At 47.5% G+C, this 15898-nt stretch overlaps 2 protein-coding genes across 3 annotated transcripts; both read left to right on the plus strand.

Moving 5' to 3' along the window:
- Positions 1-348: 348 nt before the first annotated feature.
- LOC307208637 (zinc finger protein 213-like) lies at positions 349-6885 on the plus strand. The gene is made up of 6 exons (XM_079963461.1): positions 349-502; positions 593-1085; positions 2107-2218; positions 3744-3829; positions 4118-4244; positions 5165-6885. The coding sequence occupies exons 2-6, from the start codon at positions 663-665 to the stop codon at positions 5983-5985; spliced, it is 1569 nt and encodes a 522-aa protein (XP_079819587.1). The 5' UTR covers positions 349-502; positions 593-662; the 3' UTR covers positions 5986-6885.
- Positions 6886-8524: 1639 nt separating this feature from the next.
- On the plus strand, positions 8525-15841 carry LOC307208471 (uncharacterized protein). 2 transcript variants are annotated; one of them, XM_079963071.1, is made up of 5 exons: positions 8527-9440; positions 10562-10688; positions 11378-11461; positions 13133-13219; positions 14013-15841. In XM_079963071.1, the coding sequence occupies exons 1-5, from the start codon at positions 9369-9371 to the stop codon at positions 15587-15589; spliced, it is 1947 nt and encodes a 648-aa protein (XP_079819197.1). In that variant the 5' UTR covers positions 8527-9368; the 3' UTR covers positions 15590-15841. The 2 variants fall into 2 exon arrangements, with proteins under 2 accessions (XP_079819198.1, XP_079819197.1); XM_079963072.1 differs by lacking the exon at positions 13133-13219 and having other exon boundaries at positions 8525-9440.
- Positions 15842-15898: the final 57 nt, after the last annotated feature.

A 15898-nucleotide genomic window follows, 5' to 3' on the forward strand; every position in this document is an offset into this window, starting at 1 on the left:
TATTGCACTCATTGAGGGTTCTTAGCGCACTGAGTCAGCTTCCGAGTTACAAAGCGTTCCTCATATGGATGAATATTTTTAATATATACGTATACACTGAAGAAAACACACCTGGTGAGAAGAGGTAAAGGTACCCCTGACCATTAGGTCCAGTCGCGGCCGACTCTGGGTTGTGGCGCTCATCTCGCTCTATAGGCCGAGGGAGCCAGTGTTTGTCCGCAGACAGCTTCCGGGTCATGTGGCCAGCAGGACTAAGCCGCTTCTGGCGAACCATAGCAGCGCACAGAAACGCCGTTTACCTTCCTGCCGTAGCGGTACCTATTTATCTACTTGCACTTTGACGTGCTTTCAAACTGCTAGGTTGGCAGGAGCAGGGACCGAGCAACAGGAGCTCACCCCGTCATGGGGATTCGAACCACCGACCTTCTGATCGGCAAGTCCTAGGTTCAGTGGTTTACACCAGAGTGCCACCCGTGTCCCTGTGGTGAGAAGAGAGCGATAGGTAAATGCTTCTAGGGGAAGGGAACGGTGCAAAATCACCTGGCCAGTGGCCTTCCCTGATTCTTTGGGGGGTTTGCTTTCTTTCCTGCAGGAGAAGCTCAGATTGGCAGCAGAAAATGCCCTTGTGGGACTGAGACATTGCCTCTTCCTTCAGTTCCACAATGGAAGTGCCAAGCCGGGCAGGAGAGCAAGCAGAAAAAGACCCTCATCCCATGCAGTCTGGATGCAGTGGGAGATGCTGGGAAGGGACTGTGCAGAAGATCCCAGATAAGGCAGATACCAGCTCAGATCTTTGGCGCCAGCGGTTCAGGGAATTCTGCTACCAGGAAGCCGAGGGGCCCCGAGAGGTTTGCAGCCGACTCTACAGTCTTTGCCGCCAGTGGCTGAAGCCGGAAAGGCTCACCAAGGCCCAGATGCTGGACCTGGTGATCCTGGAGCAGTTCCTGGCTGTCCTCCCCCCGGAGATGGAGAGCTGGGTCAGGGAGTGCGGAGCGGAGACCAGCTCCCAGGCGGTGGCCCTGGCCGAAGGCTTCCTCTTGAGCCAGGCGGAGGGGAAGAAGCAGGGAGAGGAGAAACAGGTGAGAGTATTTTCATTCAAATAGTTTAGTTTAGAGAGTTAGAAAATGCATGCAAGAAGATTATATTCCAACATGCCCAGCTGAATGATGGGGATGGAGAGACTCCTTCATAGTTTAGCTTCATACTGCATGACAAAGTCCTTCGTTTCATCTGTCCTGAATCTTCCAACATTCAGTTTCCTGGGGTGTCCACGACTTCTAATGTTATGAGAGAGGGAGAAATAAATGTTCCCTTCCCATTTTAAAGCCCTATACGGTCAAGGACCCTCGTACCTACGGGACTGCCTCTCCTGGTATGTCCCACGGAGGACCTTACAGTCTTCAAACAAAAACATCTTGGAGATCCTGGGCCACAGGGAGGTTAGGCTGGCTACAACCAGAGCCAGGGCTTTTTCAGCCGTGGCCCCAATCTGGTGGAACGCTCAGTCCCAAGAGACTAGGGCCCTGCAGGACTTGACATCTTTCCGCAGGGCCTGCAAGACAGATGGAGATCAGCCTCCTTTCCCAAGTGGGAGTAGGGCTGATATTTATTTACTTTGCATGTGTAATAATATCTCCTAGGCATTAATGTATGTTTTGTGTCTTGCTAAGTCCTGACCACTTGCGAAAGGTCACTAGTCAACTTACTTGTTCCCTTGTGCCTTAATTCTCTGCTTAGTTTCTATTTTTCTTATCAAAACACAACAAATTTGGTGAAAACTACTGCTTTCTCTTCTCCCTCTCCAGGCGATGTGCCATTAAACATGTTTAGCTTATAGCAGGGGTAGGTGGCGCTAATTCAGGACTGCATTGGCGGGTCTTTGGCTAGTCTCACAATGCAGGTGGATTTTGCCTTTAGAGCCGTGGCTCAAGAGTCAGTTTATCTGATGCTGCTTAGAACTTAAAGGTTATCCGTGTCTTACGTAACGAGACACCAGTGCAATCTTGAAATACCCAGCACTTGTAAAAGTTTCTTTCTCGTCCCTTTGCAAACCTCACATTCTTTGCCTAACTCCTTTTTTCCTTTTTCCGCCTGCTGTTTTAGGAGGTGGGAGAGTCCAAACTGGTCCCCAAGACCAAGGAGGCTCCCCTGGATCCCACACAGAGGCCGTGGCTCAGGTGGGTTGTGGAAGAGGGCGATGGAGACGCCTCTCCCCCAGGTAAGGATTATTTTTTTTATATAAAATAATATTTATTGGAGTTTCAAAAAATTACAGAAATAAAGAAAAGAAAAAGAAAAACAAAAAATACATAATACAGAAAAACTAAAAACAAGTCCATCTTTCCATGTCTTATCTTTCATTTGCTTATTTCCTTGACCTCCTCACACCTCCCTTTTTTGTATTCTAGTTCAATTAGTTATTTCAGCAAATCCTTTCCATCTTTGTTTTTTTCTTACTAATTTATCTTAATATATTGTAACTTTACATTCTGACCGGTTGACAATCCATTTTTACTTAATCCTTTATAACATTACAGCTAAAACCACATAACTTCATTCCAGCATCCTTCTAACATTCCTTAATTTTACAATGTTTCTGTAGACCCCCCAGGTAAGGATTAATAGGGATAAATTTCGGCCTGGTCTGTCCCTTGATGGTGTTAGCTACTGCCGAGTCCTCCCTTTTTTCCAGCTTGTGATAGACATTCGGGATGGATAAATGAGAGCACCTCTTCATGTAGCACACATTTGTTGTTTTTTTGATAATAATTTTTACTAGTTCTCATTTACAACAATCCAATCCAATAACAGCCTCATTATAACAATGCCAAATTATAATACAATTAAAAATACCAATCATTGAGATGCCAAATTATACAATTTAGGTGGCCCTCTGCATGCTAGAATTAATTGTTTGATGTTTCCCTTTCTGTCTGTGTTCCAAAGTCTTATAAATTTCATTCACGCTCCATTCCAGGTAAAGGTAAAGGGACCCCTGACCATTAGGTCCAGTCATGACTGACTCTGGGGTGGCGGCGCTCTTCTCGCTTTATTGGCTGAGGGAGCCGGTGTACAGCTTCCGGGTCAAGTGGCCAGCATGACTAAGCTGCTTCTGGAGAACCAGAGCAGCGCACAGAAACGCCGTTTACCTTCCCGCCGGAGCGGTACCTATTTATCTACTTGCACTTTGACGTGCTTTCGAACTGCTAGGTTGGCAGGAGCAGGGACCAAGCAAGGGGAGCTCACCCTGTCATTGCGGGGATTCGAACCACAAGTCCTAGGCTCTGTGGTTTAGACCACAGCGTACCAACCCCTTATATCGCATCTGCAGTTTTAATGACTTCCATTCGTACTGACTCATTGAATAATTTCTTCACCTACAGATGAAGCATTCAAACTCCCTCCTTCCTGTGTGCCTGTAATATTTCTTCCCATCCTTGTAATTTATTATGTGTATCTTTTGTCAATTGTTGTTGTTCTCCTGCATGCCTTGGGTAGTGCTGGTGTCCCATTGCTGTTTCAGAAAATCCTCCATTGTTTTACAGCTACAAAAGTCACACTGTCCCAATAAGTTTCCACTTTCCCCCATCTTTCTCTCAGCCTGGGAGGGGGAGCAAGCTGTCGAACTTCAAATAACTCAGTAATGAGCCTTATCAACTTCTTGGCAACTTCTTGAATGAGCCCAGGCAGCTAACGGGATCAGATGTCTGCAGAACCTGTCTGCTTTATTTTCTTCCTCTCAGGTGGTGAAATGATCTTGGAGCCTCATTCTGGTTCTTCCCCTCTTTGGGATAGAGCTGAAGCAGTTGATGTGCAGTCCATGGATCAGGTACGAGAAGAATTGCTTTCAGGGACACATTCATAGAAAGTCCAAACCCATGGACTGCAGGAATCACAGCCAAATAATCCCTGACCGATGGCAGAGATTGGCCGAGGGGGGTGGCAGCAAAGAGTGGGCATCCTTTGTGATGCTTTCAGAGACTGTCTACTTGGAAGTTTTTTGAATGCACCTTAGATCTTACAGGGGAAATTTTAGATACCTCCACCTTTTTTAACTTCATTGCTGGATTCTTAACATTGCCCATGGAAAGAAAATATTTTCCTTCTCTCCTTTCAGGGTGTGGTGACATTTGAAGAGGTGGCCGTGCATTTCACAGAGGAGGAGTGGGCTCTGCTGGATCCAGACCAAAAATATCTGCATAGGGAGGTCATGGAGGAGAATTATGGGAATCTGGTCTCCTTGAGTAAGCAACCCTCTTTGCCTTCTGCACATCTTATGGCCTAGACTGTAAGCTTAGTTGCTAATACCTTGGTTCTCAAACTTAATCCGTTCTGGAAGTCTGTTCCAAAACCAAAGCGTTCCAAAACCAAGGCACGCTTTCCCATAGAAAGTAATGCAAAATGGATTAATCTGTTCCAGACTTTTTAAAACAACCCCTAAAACAGCAATTTAACATGAATTTTACTATCTAACGAGACCATTGTTCCATAAAATAAAACCAATAAACAATGTATTGCAGTCACACAATCAGTCAATCAGTACCTGAACTGGGTTCCACACAGTCACAAAAACAAAAGAGCCACAAAAACGCAAAATAAATAGCAAAAACAGACAGACCTTAGCGTAACACTCAAAAAGGAGCACATTCGGCTTCCGAAAAAAGTTCGCAAACAGGAACACTTATTTCTGGGTTTGCAGTGTTTGAGTTCCAAGTTGTTTGAGTACCAAGGCATTTGAGAACCAAGGTACCACTGTACAGAGTGAGGGCCCGTCTGCACTTTACACTACAAGCACTGGCGAGGGAAGAGGAGTGCGGGGGGAGTGTAGTGCCCCCGGCAGCGTGATCCTGGTGAGGTGCCATCGCGGCTGCCTCCCCGCCCATGCTGGGTGCCACACCCTGCAGGCGGCACACCACGCCCCCAGGACATGCGCCACGCCCCGTGGGTGGCATGACACCCCCCCCCGAGACACGCATTAGCCCTGCTCCCACCTGCTTTCTGCCCCCCCCCCCAGTGCTGGAGCATGAAGTATTGTACCACTTTAAACAGTAAAAGCTTCTTGAAAACCAACACCTTACTGTTTAATGAATACCACAGTTAGTAGGGTTTCTTTCCTGATTTGAAAGATCCATTTCTTACCAGTTTTCTCTTTCTGTTCCTCCAGGGGGTGGGAGAGGAAACAGAGAAGCGTGTGAGCAGCAGAGCAGGAAAACTGAAACAAAGAGGAAGCTTGTTGATTTCCAGAGCTGTGACTGCTCAGAAATCCGAGTGCATGAAGAGGGTTGCCAAGCAAGCAAAAGGAATAATATTCCGCTACGTGAAGATGGCGCAACTGGCAAAGCGGGCATTAGAGCACATCAGAGAATCCACACAGGGGAGAAACTGTATAGATGTGCCGAGTGTGGAAAGAGTTTCACCGAGAGCACAAGCCTAGTGAGACACCACAGGATCCACACGGGGGAGAAACCATATGTGTGTGCGGAGTGCGGCAAGAGCTTCACTCTAAAAACAACCCTGAGAAGGCACTACAGGATCCACACCGGGGAGAAGCCGTACACGTGCTCGGAGTGCGGAAAGCGCTTCAGCCAACGAACGAACCTGATCTCCCATCAGAGGACCCACACCGGCGAGAAGCCCTACCGATGCTCCGAGTGCGGCAAGAGCTTCAGTACGAACATAAGCTTGACGTCGCACCAGAGAATCCACACTGGGGAGAAGCCGTACACGTGCTTGGAATGCGGAAGGAGCTTCACCGAGAGTACAACCCGCACAAGACACCAGAGAACCCACACGGGCGAGAAGCCGTATCGGTGCTCCGAGTGCGGAAAGAGCTTCAGCGTTACTGCGAGCCTCGTGAGGCACTACCGTATCCATACCGGAGAAAAGCCGTACAAATGCTTGGTGTGCGGAACGAGATTCAGCCACATGAACACCCTTACCTCGCACCAGCGAACTCACACGGGGAAGAGCATTCATACAGGTTAAAATAAAAATCGTATTAGAATCATGGAATCTTATATTTGTGTGTTCTATTGACGGAAGGTACTCTAAGATAAAATTTAATTGGGCCACAAATCTCTTGCTGGAAGGAAAAGAATATGGCGGCTGTGATAAGAACGCTGCAGAGATTCTGTGATTTGGAATGGAGTACAGTCATACCTCGGGTTGAAGTAGCTTCGAGTTGAGCATTTTCAGGTTGTGCTCTGCGGCGTCCCGTTAGTAACAGAGCGCGTTACTTCTGGGTTTCGCCACTCGCGCATACGCAGCTGCTCAAAATGATGTCACGTGCATGCGCAGACACAGATTGCATTCGCTTCAGGATGCGAACAGGGCTCCGGAACGGATCCCGTTCGCATCCAGAGGTACCACTGTATTAAATCTTCAGCACGTTCGAAAACTGTCCACCTTTTCCAAGGCTGAGGGGGCAATGGTGAAGATCTGCGACATGTTTTACCAGTGAGACAGAATGGTTTCTAGCAGACTGTCACCTGTTCCGAGACATCGAAGCAAGGGATGGAGAGATATGACCTCTGAGAAACTTCGAGATTCAGTTCTGCCCAAAGCCACGATGGGAGAAAACAACATCTGAGAAGTGAAAGAGACAATATCATATATGGAGAGAAGGAATCTCCATGGACATAAGTTTTCACAAGCATGGCAGAATAAAGATAATAGTTTGAGTTCCTCACTTGAAGCTTTATAAATTTATATAATGTAACATCATGAATGGAAATAATTAATTATGTAGCTGCTGACTGAGGGATTGTTATTATAACTGAAATGTAACTGACATTAATGAAGGTCATGGAACGCAGTGATATAAGATCGGAAATGCACCCAAACCACCATGCAGGGAGCCACTTTAATTAAAATGTATTAATTGGATGTTGATTGGCACTTTGATAATTGGAAAACTAAATATATATATATATATATATATATATATATATATATATATATTTAATGGATTGAGGTCCATTTGAAGACCAGCACATTTGGGTGGTTGGCAGAGTTCAGTGGGAAAGGATTTCCAAAGCTGTGGGGACCTCCGTAAAATGGCCCTATCCCTCAATTCCACTAATGTGATATTTCTTAACCCAAGATAGTACAGTAACAGCTTCAAGCAAATCCCAGCACACCTCTTCAGGCCTTCGTCTTTCTCCTTGGCAAACACTCCCTAGCCCAGGGGTCAGCAAACTTACCGAGCCTTGGGCCCGTGTCTCCAGCGCTGATCGTGCGGCAGGCCAGAGGGTGGGGGAGCGTGTGCTCATATGCGTGCGCGCACCCTATCTCCGGCGCACTTCCGGGTTGGAGGAGCACCAGAAATAGCTTGTGCACACATGTACGGGCCTCCTCTGACCCGGATGTGCACCAGAAATAACATTTGTGCATGTGCAAATAACACTTGTGCATGTTCACAAGCTATTTTCGGTGCTCCTCCGACCCGGAAGTGGGCAGTGGTGCGACGCAGCGCTGGTAAGAGTGGGCGGTGGCAGCGGGTGGTGGTGGTCGCCGCGGGCCGGATAAACGAGTCCTTCGGGCCTTATCCGGCCCATGGACCTTATGCGAAAAGCACAAATCAACAGCATTTCAAAAACCATTGCCAAAACTTTCAGGAAGGATCCCAGCAGAAAGTATGTAAACAGTCACCAAAAGCGCAACCCCCAAGACCATGCAGTTGCCTGCATGACTCTAAGGGGGAAGAAAAGGCTAAGGCGTAAACCTTACACAAATCCAGACTGGAGCCCCTAAGACGCTCCGATGGTGCCTTGCATGTCTCCTTCCAGGCAACTCCTGACGCCAAGCTGGTGCCAAACGTCTTGCTCGGCTTTCCTTTGTTTGGGCAAAAATACAGGACAGGGCAGGATGGTTGGAGGGCATTTTATTTTATTACAATTTATTTCAGCCTAACAGAACAGGTGGCGCTGTGGGTTAAGCTACAGAGCCTAGGGCTTGCCAATCGGAAGGTCAGCAGTTCGAATCCTCACAATGGGGTGAGCTCCCGTTGCTCGGTCCCTGCTCCTGCCATCCTAGCAGTTCGAAAGCACGTCCAAGTACAAGTAGATAAATAGGTACCACTCTGGTGGGAAGGTAAACAGTGTTTCCATGCATTGCTCTGTCATGCTGGCCACAGGAAGCTGTACGCCGGCTCCCTCAGCCAATAAAGCGAGATGAGCGCCACAACCCCAGAGTCGGCTGTGACTGGACCTAATGGTCAGGGGTCCCTTTAGCCTAATTCCACCATGCAGTTGGTGCTGTTGTTTAAGCTTGCTCTGCAACTGGACCTAACGGTCAGGGGTCCCTTTACTTTGCCTTTAGCCTAATTCCAGACATATGGCAACCCTAAGTCCTATGTTGGGCGAAAGATTCCTTTCCAAATCTACAATTCTCTGATTATTGAATTGTAGAGCTGGAAGGGACCCCAAGAGCCATCTACTCTAAACCCCTTCAGTGCAGCAATAAGAGAGATTAACTGATCGATTGCAGTTTGCAATGTATTAAGCGAGCTAAGCGCAAAGAAGAGCTCATCTGTCACTCAGCTTCCAGCTGTGCAAAGAACTGGACTCTGTTTCCTAGAGAGGCAGGATGTTGTAACAAAAGTGAGTGTGGGGGGGGGGTGTTGGAAGGGGTGGGCAGACAGACAGGCAGGCAGACAATAGTGAAAGGCAGGGAGGGGCAAATAGGCTTGATCAAACTCCCAAAGGAGGAGGGAGGCTGACATGCGGAGCGGACAGCGGATTAAGACAGAGGTGCGGGACGGTGCAAGAGGGAAGGGGCAAGGATTTGCTTTGGGTGCAGGGAGGGGAGAAGGGGGAGTCCCCCCCTCTCCATATGCCCCCCCCCCGAAACCTATAAAAGGGAGGGGTGCTCTGATGCATTGCATGCAACCCGGGTTCAGAATCGCTCCCCCAACAGCTGCGTGGGTTTTGCACCCCAGGAGCCTCGTCCCGCCCATCGCCAAGTAAAATTCATGGGGCGGGGGGAGAACAAAGATGCATAGGTCTGTGTGCAAAGGAGACCTCCCCCCCCAAGGTTTAGGGAGAAACACCCCCTGCATGATTTCTATTGCACGATCCTCTTAGAAGCCCCACCCCCAAATACGGAGCTGGGAGTGGGTGGGGGGCTTGGGGCAGAGAAAGCAGCCTTGCTGGGACGGGGAGGGCAGAAGAGGAGGGGGGCAAGGTGCTCTTTCACCCTGCCCGGCCCCCCCCCCAAAGAAGGAAAGGACAGAATTACCATCCCAATGCCCCCAAATTGCATCATCGGGTCCCTTCCCAACTCTACCATCCTGTGCTTTGGGTGTTCCTTTTCTGAAGCTTTTCCAAATCTTTTATGACAGGGCAGCCCTGGGCCAAGTTTTCAGCAGCATGGAATCCGTGGGACCTTTTCTTGCTTCTCGGGATGAAGTGGGAGGAGACCCTCAGGTGCAGCGGCCTCAGGTAAGGGATGGAGAACTGGGATGCAGGAGGGAAGAGACACATACAGTGGTGCCCCGCAAGACGAACGCCTCGCAAGATGAAAAACCCGCTAGACGAAAGGGTTTTCCGTTTTTTGAGGCGCTTCGCAAAACGAATTTCCCTATGGGCTTGCTTCGCAAGATGAGAACGTATTGCGAGTCTTGCGAGTCCCCCCCCCTTTTCTAAGCCGCTAAGCCGCTAATAGCCTCTTAGCCGCTAAGCCGCTAATAGCTGCTAAGCCGCTAATAGGGCTAATCTGCTAAACCACTAATAGGGGTGCTTTGCAAGACGAAAAAACCGCAAGACAAAGAGACTCACGGAACGAATTAAATTCGTCTTGCGAGGCACCACTGTACCATTTTCAACAGTAGTCAAACATACTTTTACATCTTATTCAATTTTTTTTTACTTCTATCAGTCCTGTCTGAAAATTTTCCAGTCCAATCTCTCAGTATGCATTTCTTATCTTCCCTATTACATTCCAAACTCATAACCAATATCTCTTATCTTTTTCTACTTGGTAACACTTCGTATATTTCTCCTTACAAAACGTCTTGTAGTCCTACTAGCATACTTTGTTGATTACAGTTGCTCTTCAAATAATTCATATACTTCTTCCAATCTTCTGTAAATCTCTGGTCCTGCAGGTTTCAAATCCTTCCTGTCATTTTGTCCAATTCTGTGTAGCCCATTAATTTCGTCTGCCATTCTTCTTTCGTCGGAATTTCTTCCTGCTTCCATTTCTGGGCTAACAATGCTCTTGTCGCTGTTGTGCATATAAGAACAGTTTGACATCTTGTCTGTTAATGTCTTGGCCTATAATACCAAGTAAAAATGCTTCTGGGGTTTTTTTTGCTTCTGCTTCTTCTTCTTCTTCTGCTTCTTCTTCTTCTTCTTTTTTTTTTTTTTTTTTGCTTCTGGGTTTTTTTAAGAATGTATATTTCAACATCCTTTTCATTTCATTATATATCATTTCCCAGAAGTTCTTTACTTTCTTACATTCCCACGGCACATTTCATGTTCTAGGATCTAGGAGAAGCTCTGTTTTTTTCTTCTTCTTCTTCTTCTTCTTCTTCTTCTTCTTCTTCTTCTTCTTCTTTCAGGCCCTCTTGACCTTCGAGGAGGTGGCTGTGTGTTTCACAGAGGAGGAGTGGGCACTGCTGGATCCGGACCAGAGAGCTCTGCACAAGGAAGTCATGGAGGAGAATTATGAGATGGTGGCCTCTCTCGGTAAGAATTCTTTTCTGCCCCTTCTTGATTGATAGGTGTCGTCGGTGTGAATCTGCTATTTTTGCCACTTAAACCTGCAGTGCAGTGATGCTGCGATGAAAATGGGCGTCTAGGCCATGTGTGCTGGATAAGAAAATAAGAGCCCTGCTTAATAATATTACTAGAAAATAATATTACTAGGAAAGCCACAAGCACAAGCAGAAAAACACACTGGCCCGTTCCTGCGGTTTCCAACAACTGGTATTCAAACACGCACCTTCTTTATTACAGTCCAAAGACTGGTATATAGGGAACACCTCTGTGATAGGGAAAACATTTAATCTAGCTTTGGTATATTGTCTGTGATAACTGGGCACTGACAAATTCGTAAGATATGAAGGTAATTGAAAACCATGCCCATACTGAAACGGTCCGCAGGTTACTTGTGATCAAGAGCGAAGATGGCTGCGTTCAATATTCCGCAGCCCATAGGTATTCGGAAGCAATAGGCAGGTGGGACTTTGGTTTGATCCAGCCCAGCTCTTGTTTTAAAGAGGAGAGCTGGCCTGCAGGTTGAACCTCCCCTTCCATCTGCCCAGCTGTTTCCCCAAAGTTAAATGTCCGGCTTGGCTTTCAAATAACAGCTGCCTGGAGGAGACCTGAAGAGTTTAGTAGTCAAAAGTAACAGCCTTCCCTGTTTTCCTTGACAGAATCAGAGCACAGTTCCAACTGGGGAGAAGGAGAATATCTGCTCATCCAAGACCTCAAGGAAGAGGAGGAAAGGACATTAGCAGGTTAGTCCTTAGGTGTGTCATTGGGCCTTTTGTGGAACTAATTTATCTCCTGTTCCCAATGATCCTGATGATTTTGCCCCTATTACTCTATTTCACTTGGCACCTAATCATAGCTCAGTTGGCTAGAGCACAGTGCTGATAATGCCAAGGTTGCAGGTTCGATCCTGGTACGGGACAGCTGCATATTCCCGCATTGCAGGGGGTTGGGCTAGATGACCCTCGGGGTCCCCTTCCAACTCTACGATTCTGTGATTCTACGATCTCCAGCCTGGGTGCTTCAGTATGACAGCAGGCCAGGAAGAAAGGCAGGTTTCATGCTAGGGATCATTAGGAAAGCAACCAAAAATAAAACTGGCAATATCACAGTGCCATTATATAGACCCATGGGGCAGCTGCATTGAGAGCACTGTGCCTCAAAAAGGATATTGTAGAGTTGGAAAAGGTTCAGAAAAAGGGCAGCCAAAACAATCAAACAATGAAGGCAGGGAAGGTCCTGTGTGAGTGTCTGGAGGTGGTTGGAGGATGGATGGCGGCTAACTGATTGAGGTTGAATCCTGACAAGACAGAAGTACTGTTTTTGGGAGACAGGGAGCGGGCAGGTGTGGAGGATTCCCTGGTTCTCAATAGGGTAACTGTGCCCCTGAAGGACCAGGTGCGCAGCCTGGGAGTCATTTTGGACTCACAGCTGTCCATGGAGGCGCAGGTTAACTCTGTGTCCAGGGCAGCTGTCTACCAGCTCCACCTGGTACTCAGGCTAAAACCCTACCTCCCCGCGGACTGTCTCGCCAGAGTGGTGCATGCTCTAGTTATATCCCGCTTAGACTACTGCAGCGCACTCTACGTGGGGCTACCTTTGAAGGTGACCCGGAAACTGCAATTAACCCAGAATGCGGCAGCTAGACTGGTGACTGGGAGTGGCCGCCGGGACCACATAACCCCAGTTCTGAGAGATCTGCACTGGCTCCCAGTATGTTTCCGAGCACGATTCAAAGTGTTGGTGCTGACCTTTAAAGCCCTAAACGGCCTTGGTCCTGTATACCTGAAGGAGCGTCTCCACCCCCATCATTCTGCCCGGACACTGAGATCCGGCGCCAAGGGCCTTCTGGCGGTTCCCTCATGGCGAGAAGCAAAGCTACAGGGAACCAGGCAGAGGGCCTTCTCGGTGGTGGCGCCCTCCCTGTGGAACGCCATCCCATCAGATGTCAAAGAGATAAACAACTACCTGACATTCAGAAGACATCTTAAGGCAGCCCTGTTCAGGGAAGTTTTTAATATGTAACGCTGTACTGTTTTACACACTCGATTGGGAGCCGCCCAGAGTGGCTGGGGAAACTCAGCCAGATGGGTGGGGTATAAATAATAAATTATTATTATTATTATTATTATTATTATTATTATTATTATTGGGAAGAAAAGTTGCTTTATTCCCTTCCCAGGTGTTTGGCTGTTCTCTCACCCCACTCTCTGATATGGGATTTCTGAATACTTTGTGCTGAAAAGTAACAGATCATGTCATTTTTAAGAATGTATTTTACTGGTTTTCCACAATAGTGAACACAAGCAAAACAAAACTTGTAATGCAGGTTTCCACTTTGTCAGTTACATCAAATAAAATTAAAGTAGATATGGAGGCATTTCCACACCAACCATGTCTTTTTCTCCCCCTGGAAGAACCAGACTTCATTTCCTGTTGGGAAGAAGGAGAAGATGAACTTATCCAGGACCCCAAAAAAGAGGTGGCAGAGGAGACATCATCAGGTAGCTGCTTAGTTGTGGAAATCGTTGTTAAAGATAAAAGAGTGAAGCACGTAGAAGGACAAGCCTTGCGGAAGCAGGGCCAGCATGGCTTCTGCAAGGGAGAGTCCTGTCTCACAATCCTGTTCGAGTTATTTGAGTATCAGCAAGCTTATAGATAGATAGCAGTGATCCCATTGACCTAGTGTACTTCGGCTTTCTCTTTGTAAACTGCTTTGAGGGTCCCCCCAAAAAAACAATCAAGCAGTGTATAAATTTAACAAAATAAGCAAGCTTTCAACAAATGGAAGAATCATGGAGATTTTCCTGGTGTAGCAAAGACACAGTGCAAAGATGAGCTTTTAATCACTGCATCTTGCTTGGGTTTAACTCGCACAATTTCAACCAGCCTTTCCCCAGCCACGTAGGGTTGAAATTGTGCAAGTTGTATTCACGTAAGATACGACTGTATGGTACTTTATGGTGCCCATTTGTCAAAGAAGTACCCTCTGAATTCTTCCAGCGCCTCGTTATTTCAAGCCTGGCTGCTAGCAAAAGTGGACATTATAGGGTTGTCCAATTATGGCTCTCATGTTGTGGGTTCTGATCCAGGGATCTCCTACCCACCAATCTCTGTTTTAGTGCTGCCACCCTCTCCAATGGCTCTTCAGCCTCTGTGTCTTGATGGCTACTGGACTCGGCGGGTCATGATAGGGATGTTGAAATAAAGGGAAGCAGCCAATTGCTTTTGATATGTTTTGAGACCCTTAGTTCCTGCCTTGCACTACTAACAGGATTTCTGCCCCTCTCCAAACAGGTGGGCAGGACAATGAAGATTCTGTACCTCCATCAGAAGCCATCAAGCCTGAAGTAAGAGGGGAGACCTTTGGAAGCAAAAGTCACAAGGAAAGCCAGAGGAAGACTTGGAGGAAGACATCCATTGCTTTTCAGGGTGCAGATGTCCACAAACTCCACATCCCCCATGGAGATTGTAAAGGAAAGAGGAGGAGAACGTGCCCGGCATGTGGGAAAATATTCAAGTTTAAATCGGACTTAAATAAGCACTTCAGAACCCACACAGGGGAAAAGCCATATACATGTAAGGAGTGCGGAAAAGGCTTTAGCAATAGTGGGAACCTTAAAAAGCACAAGCTCCTCCACACAGGGGAGAAACCATATAAGTGCATGGAGTGTGGAAGGAGTTTTACTCAGAGTGGTAGCCTGACGATACACTACCGAACTCACACGGGGGAAAAGCCCTATCAGTGCGCCGAGTGTGGAAAGTGCTTCAGAGTGAGTTCGAAGCTGACTTCGCACTACAGAACTCACACAGGGGAGCCATATAAATGTGCGGACTGCGGGAAGAGCTTCAGCACGAAAGGAAACCTTTGTAAACATCAGAGAATCCACACGGGGGAGAAGCCGTATAAATGCACCGACTGCGGGAAGAGTTTCAGCAATAAAGGAAACCTTTGTAAACATCAGAGAATCCACACAGGAGAGAAGCCATATATATGTACAGAATGCGGGAAGGACTTCAGTGACAGCACGAGCCTTACTTTCCATAAAAGAATCCACTCAGGGGAGAAGCCGTTCAAATGCGTGGTGTGTGGGAAGAGCTTCAGGATGAGCTCCGGCCTTACCGCTCATCAGAGAACTCACACCGGAGAGAAACCGTATGCGTGTGTGGAATGTGGAAAGAGCTTCCGTGAGAGACCAAGCCTCGCTTACCACAGAAGGACTCACACAGGAGACAAGCCACATAAGTGCGTCGAGTGTGGAAAGAACTTTGCCGAAAGGTCAAGCCTGACTTTACACCAGAGGATTCACACGGGGGAGAAGCCGTACCCTTGTGTGGAGTGCGGAAAGAGCTTCCGGACCAAAGGAAACCTTTGTCAACATCAGAGAACGCACGTAGCTGAGAAGTCCTATAAGTGCCGGAAGTGCGGAGAGGCCTTCAACGACAGTGCAAGCCTTACTTTTCACAAAAGCATTCACTCAGGGGAGAAGCCGTTTCAGTGCGTTGAGTGCGGGAAGAGCTTCCGGGGCCACTCAAGACTTCTCTCCCATCAGAGAATCCACACAGGGGAGAAACCATATCCGTGTGTGGAGTGCGGGAAGAGCTTCCGTTGGCTCGAGGTTCTCACTGCTCACAAAAGAACCCACACGGGAGAGAAGCCGTATAAATGCATGGCATGTGGGGAGAGCTTCAGAAACAGAGGGAGCCTTTATAAGCATGAAGGAATCCACGGGAGGGAGAGACCACGCGCTTCATCCTTCCCTGACACAACTGCGGATGCCACGGCGCCTGCAGAGACTTTCCATTGCGTGCCCACAAGGCTGTCCCCTCCCCAAGGCGCAATGTGCAACGTTTATATTCTCGTTTTCCCTTGACATTTCTAGGAGGGCTGGGAATCTGCCAGTGGCTGAGCCATTGAAGCTGGGGGGGGGGAGAGGTGCAGAAGACAAGGACGGAGGGGGTCCCTCTGCAGGGGAGCCTGGGCCCCAAACTCCCCTACATGGCAGGAAGAATTTTCGACTGCCGGTTTCGCCTGGGGCAGTCTTTTTTAAATCATTTTTATTGATTTTCCAATAAAAAACATCCAATTAATATAGCCAATCATAATACTCCAATTAAAATAAAAACTAAAATAAAAAAGACCAAATTATAATTCAAATTATAATTATTAATTCTTCAGGGCT

The sequence above is a fragment of the Podarcis cretensis genome, assembly GCF_951804945.1.
Source record: "Podarcis cretensis genome assembly, chromosome: 2".
NCBI classification, from domain to species: domain Eukaryota; kingdom Metazoa; phylum Chordata; class Lepidosauria; order Squamata; family Lacertidae; genus Podarcis; species Podarcis cretensis.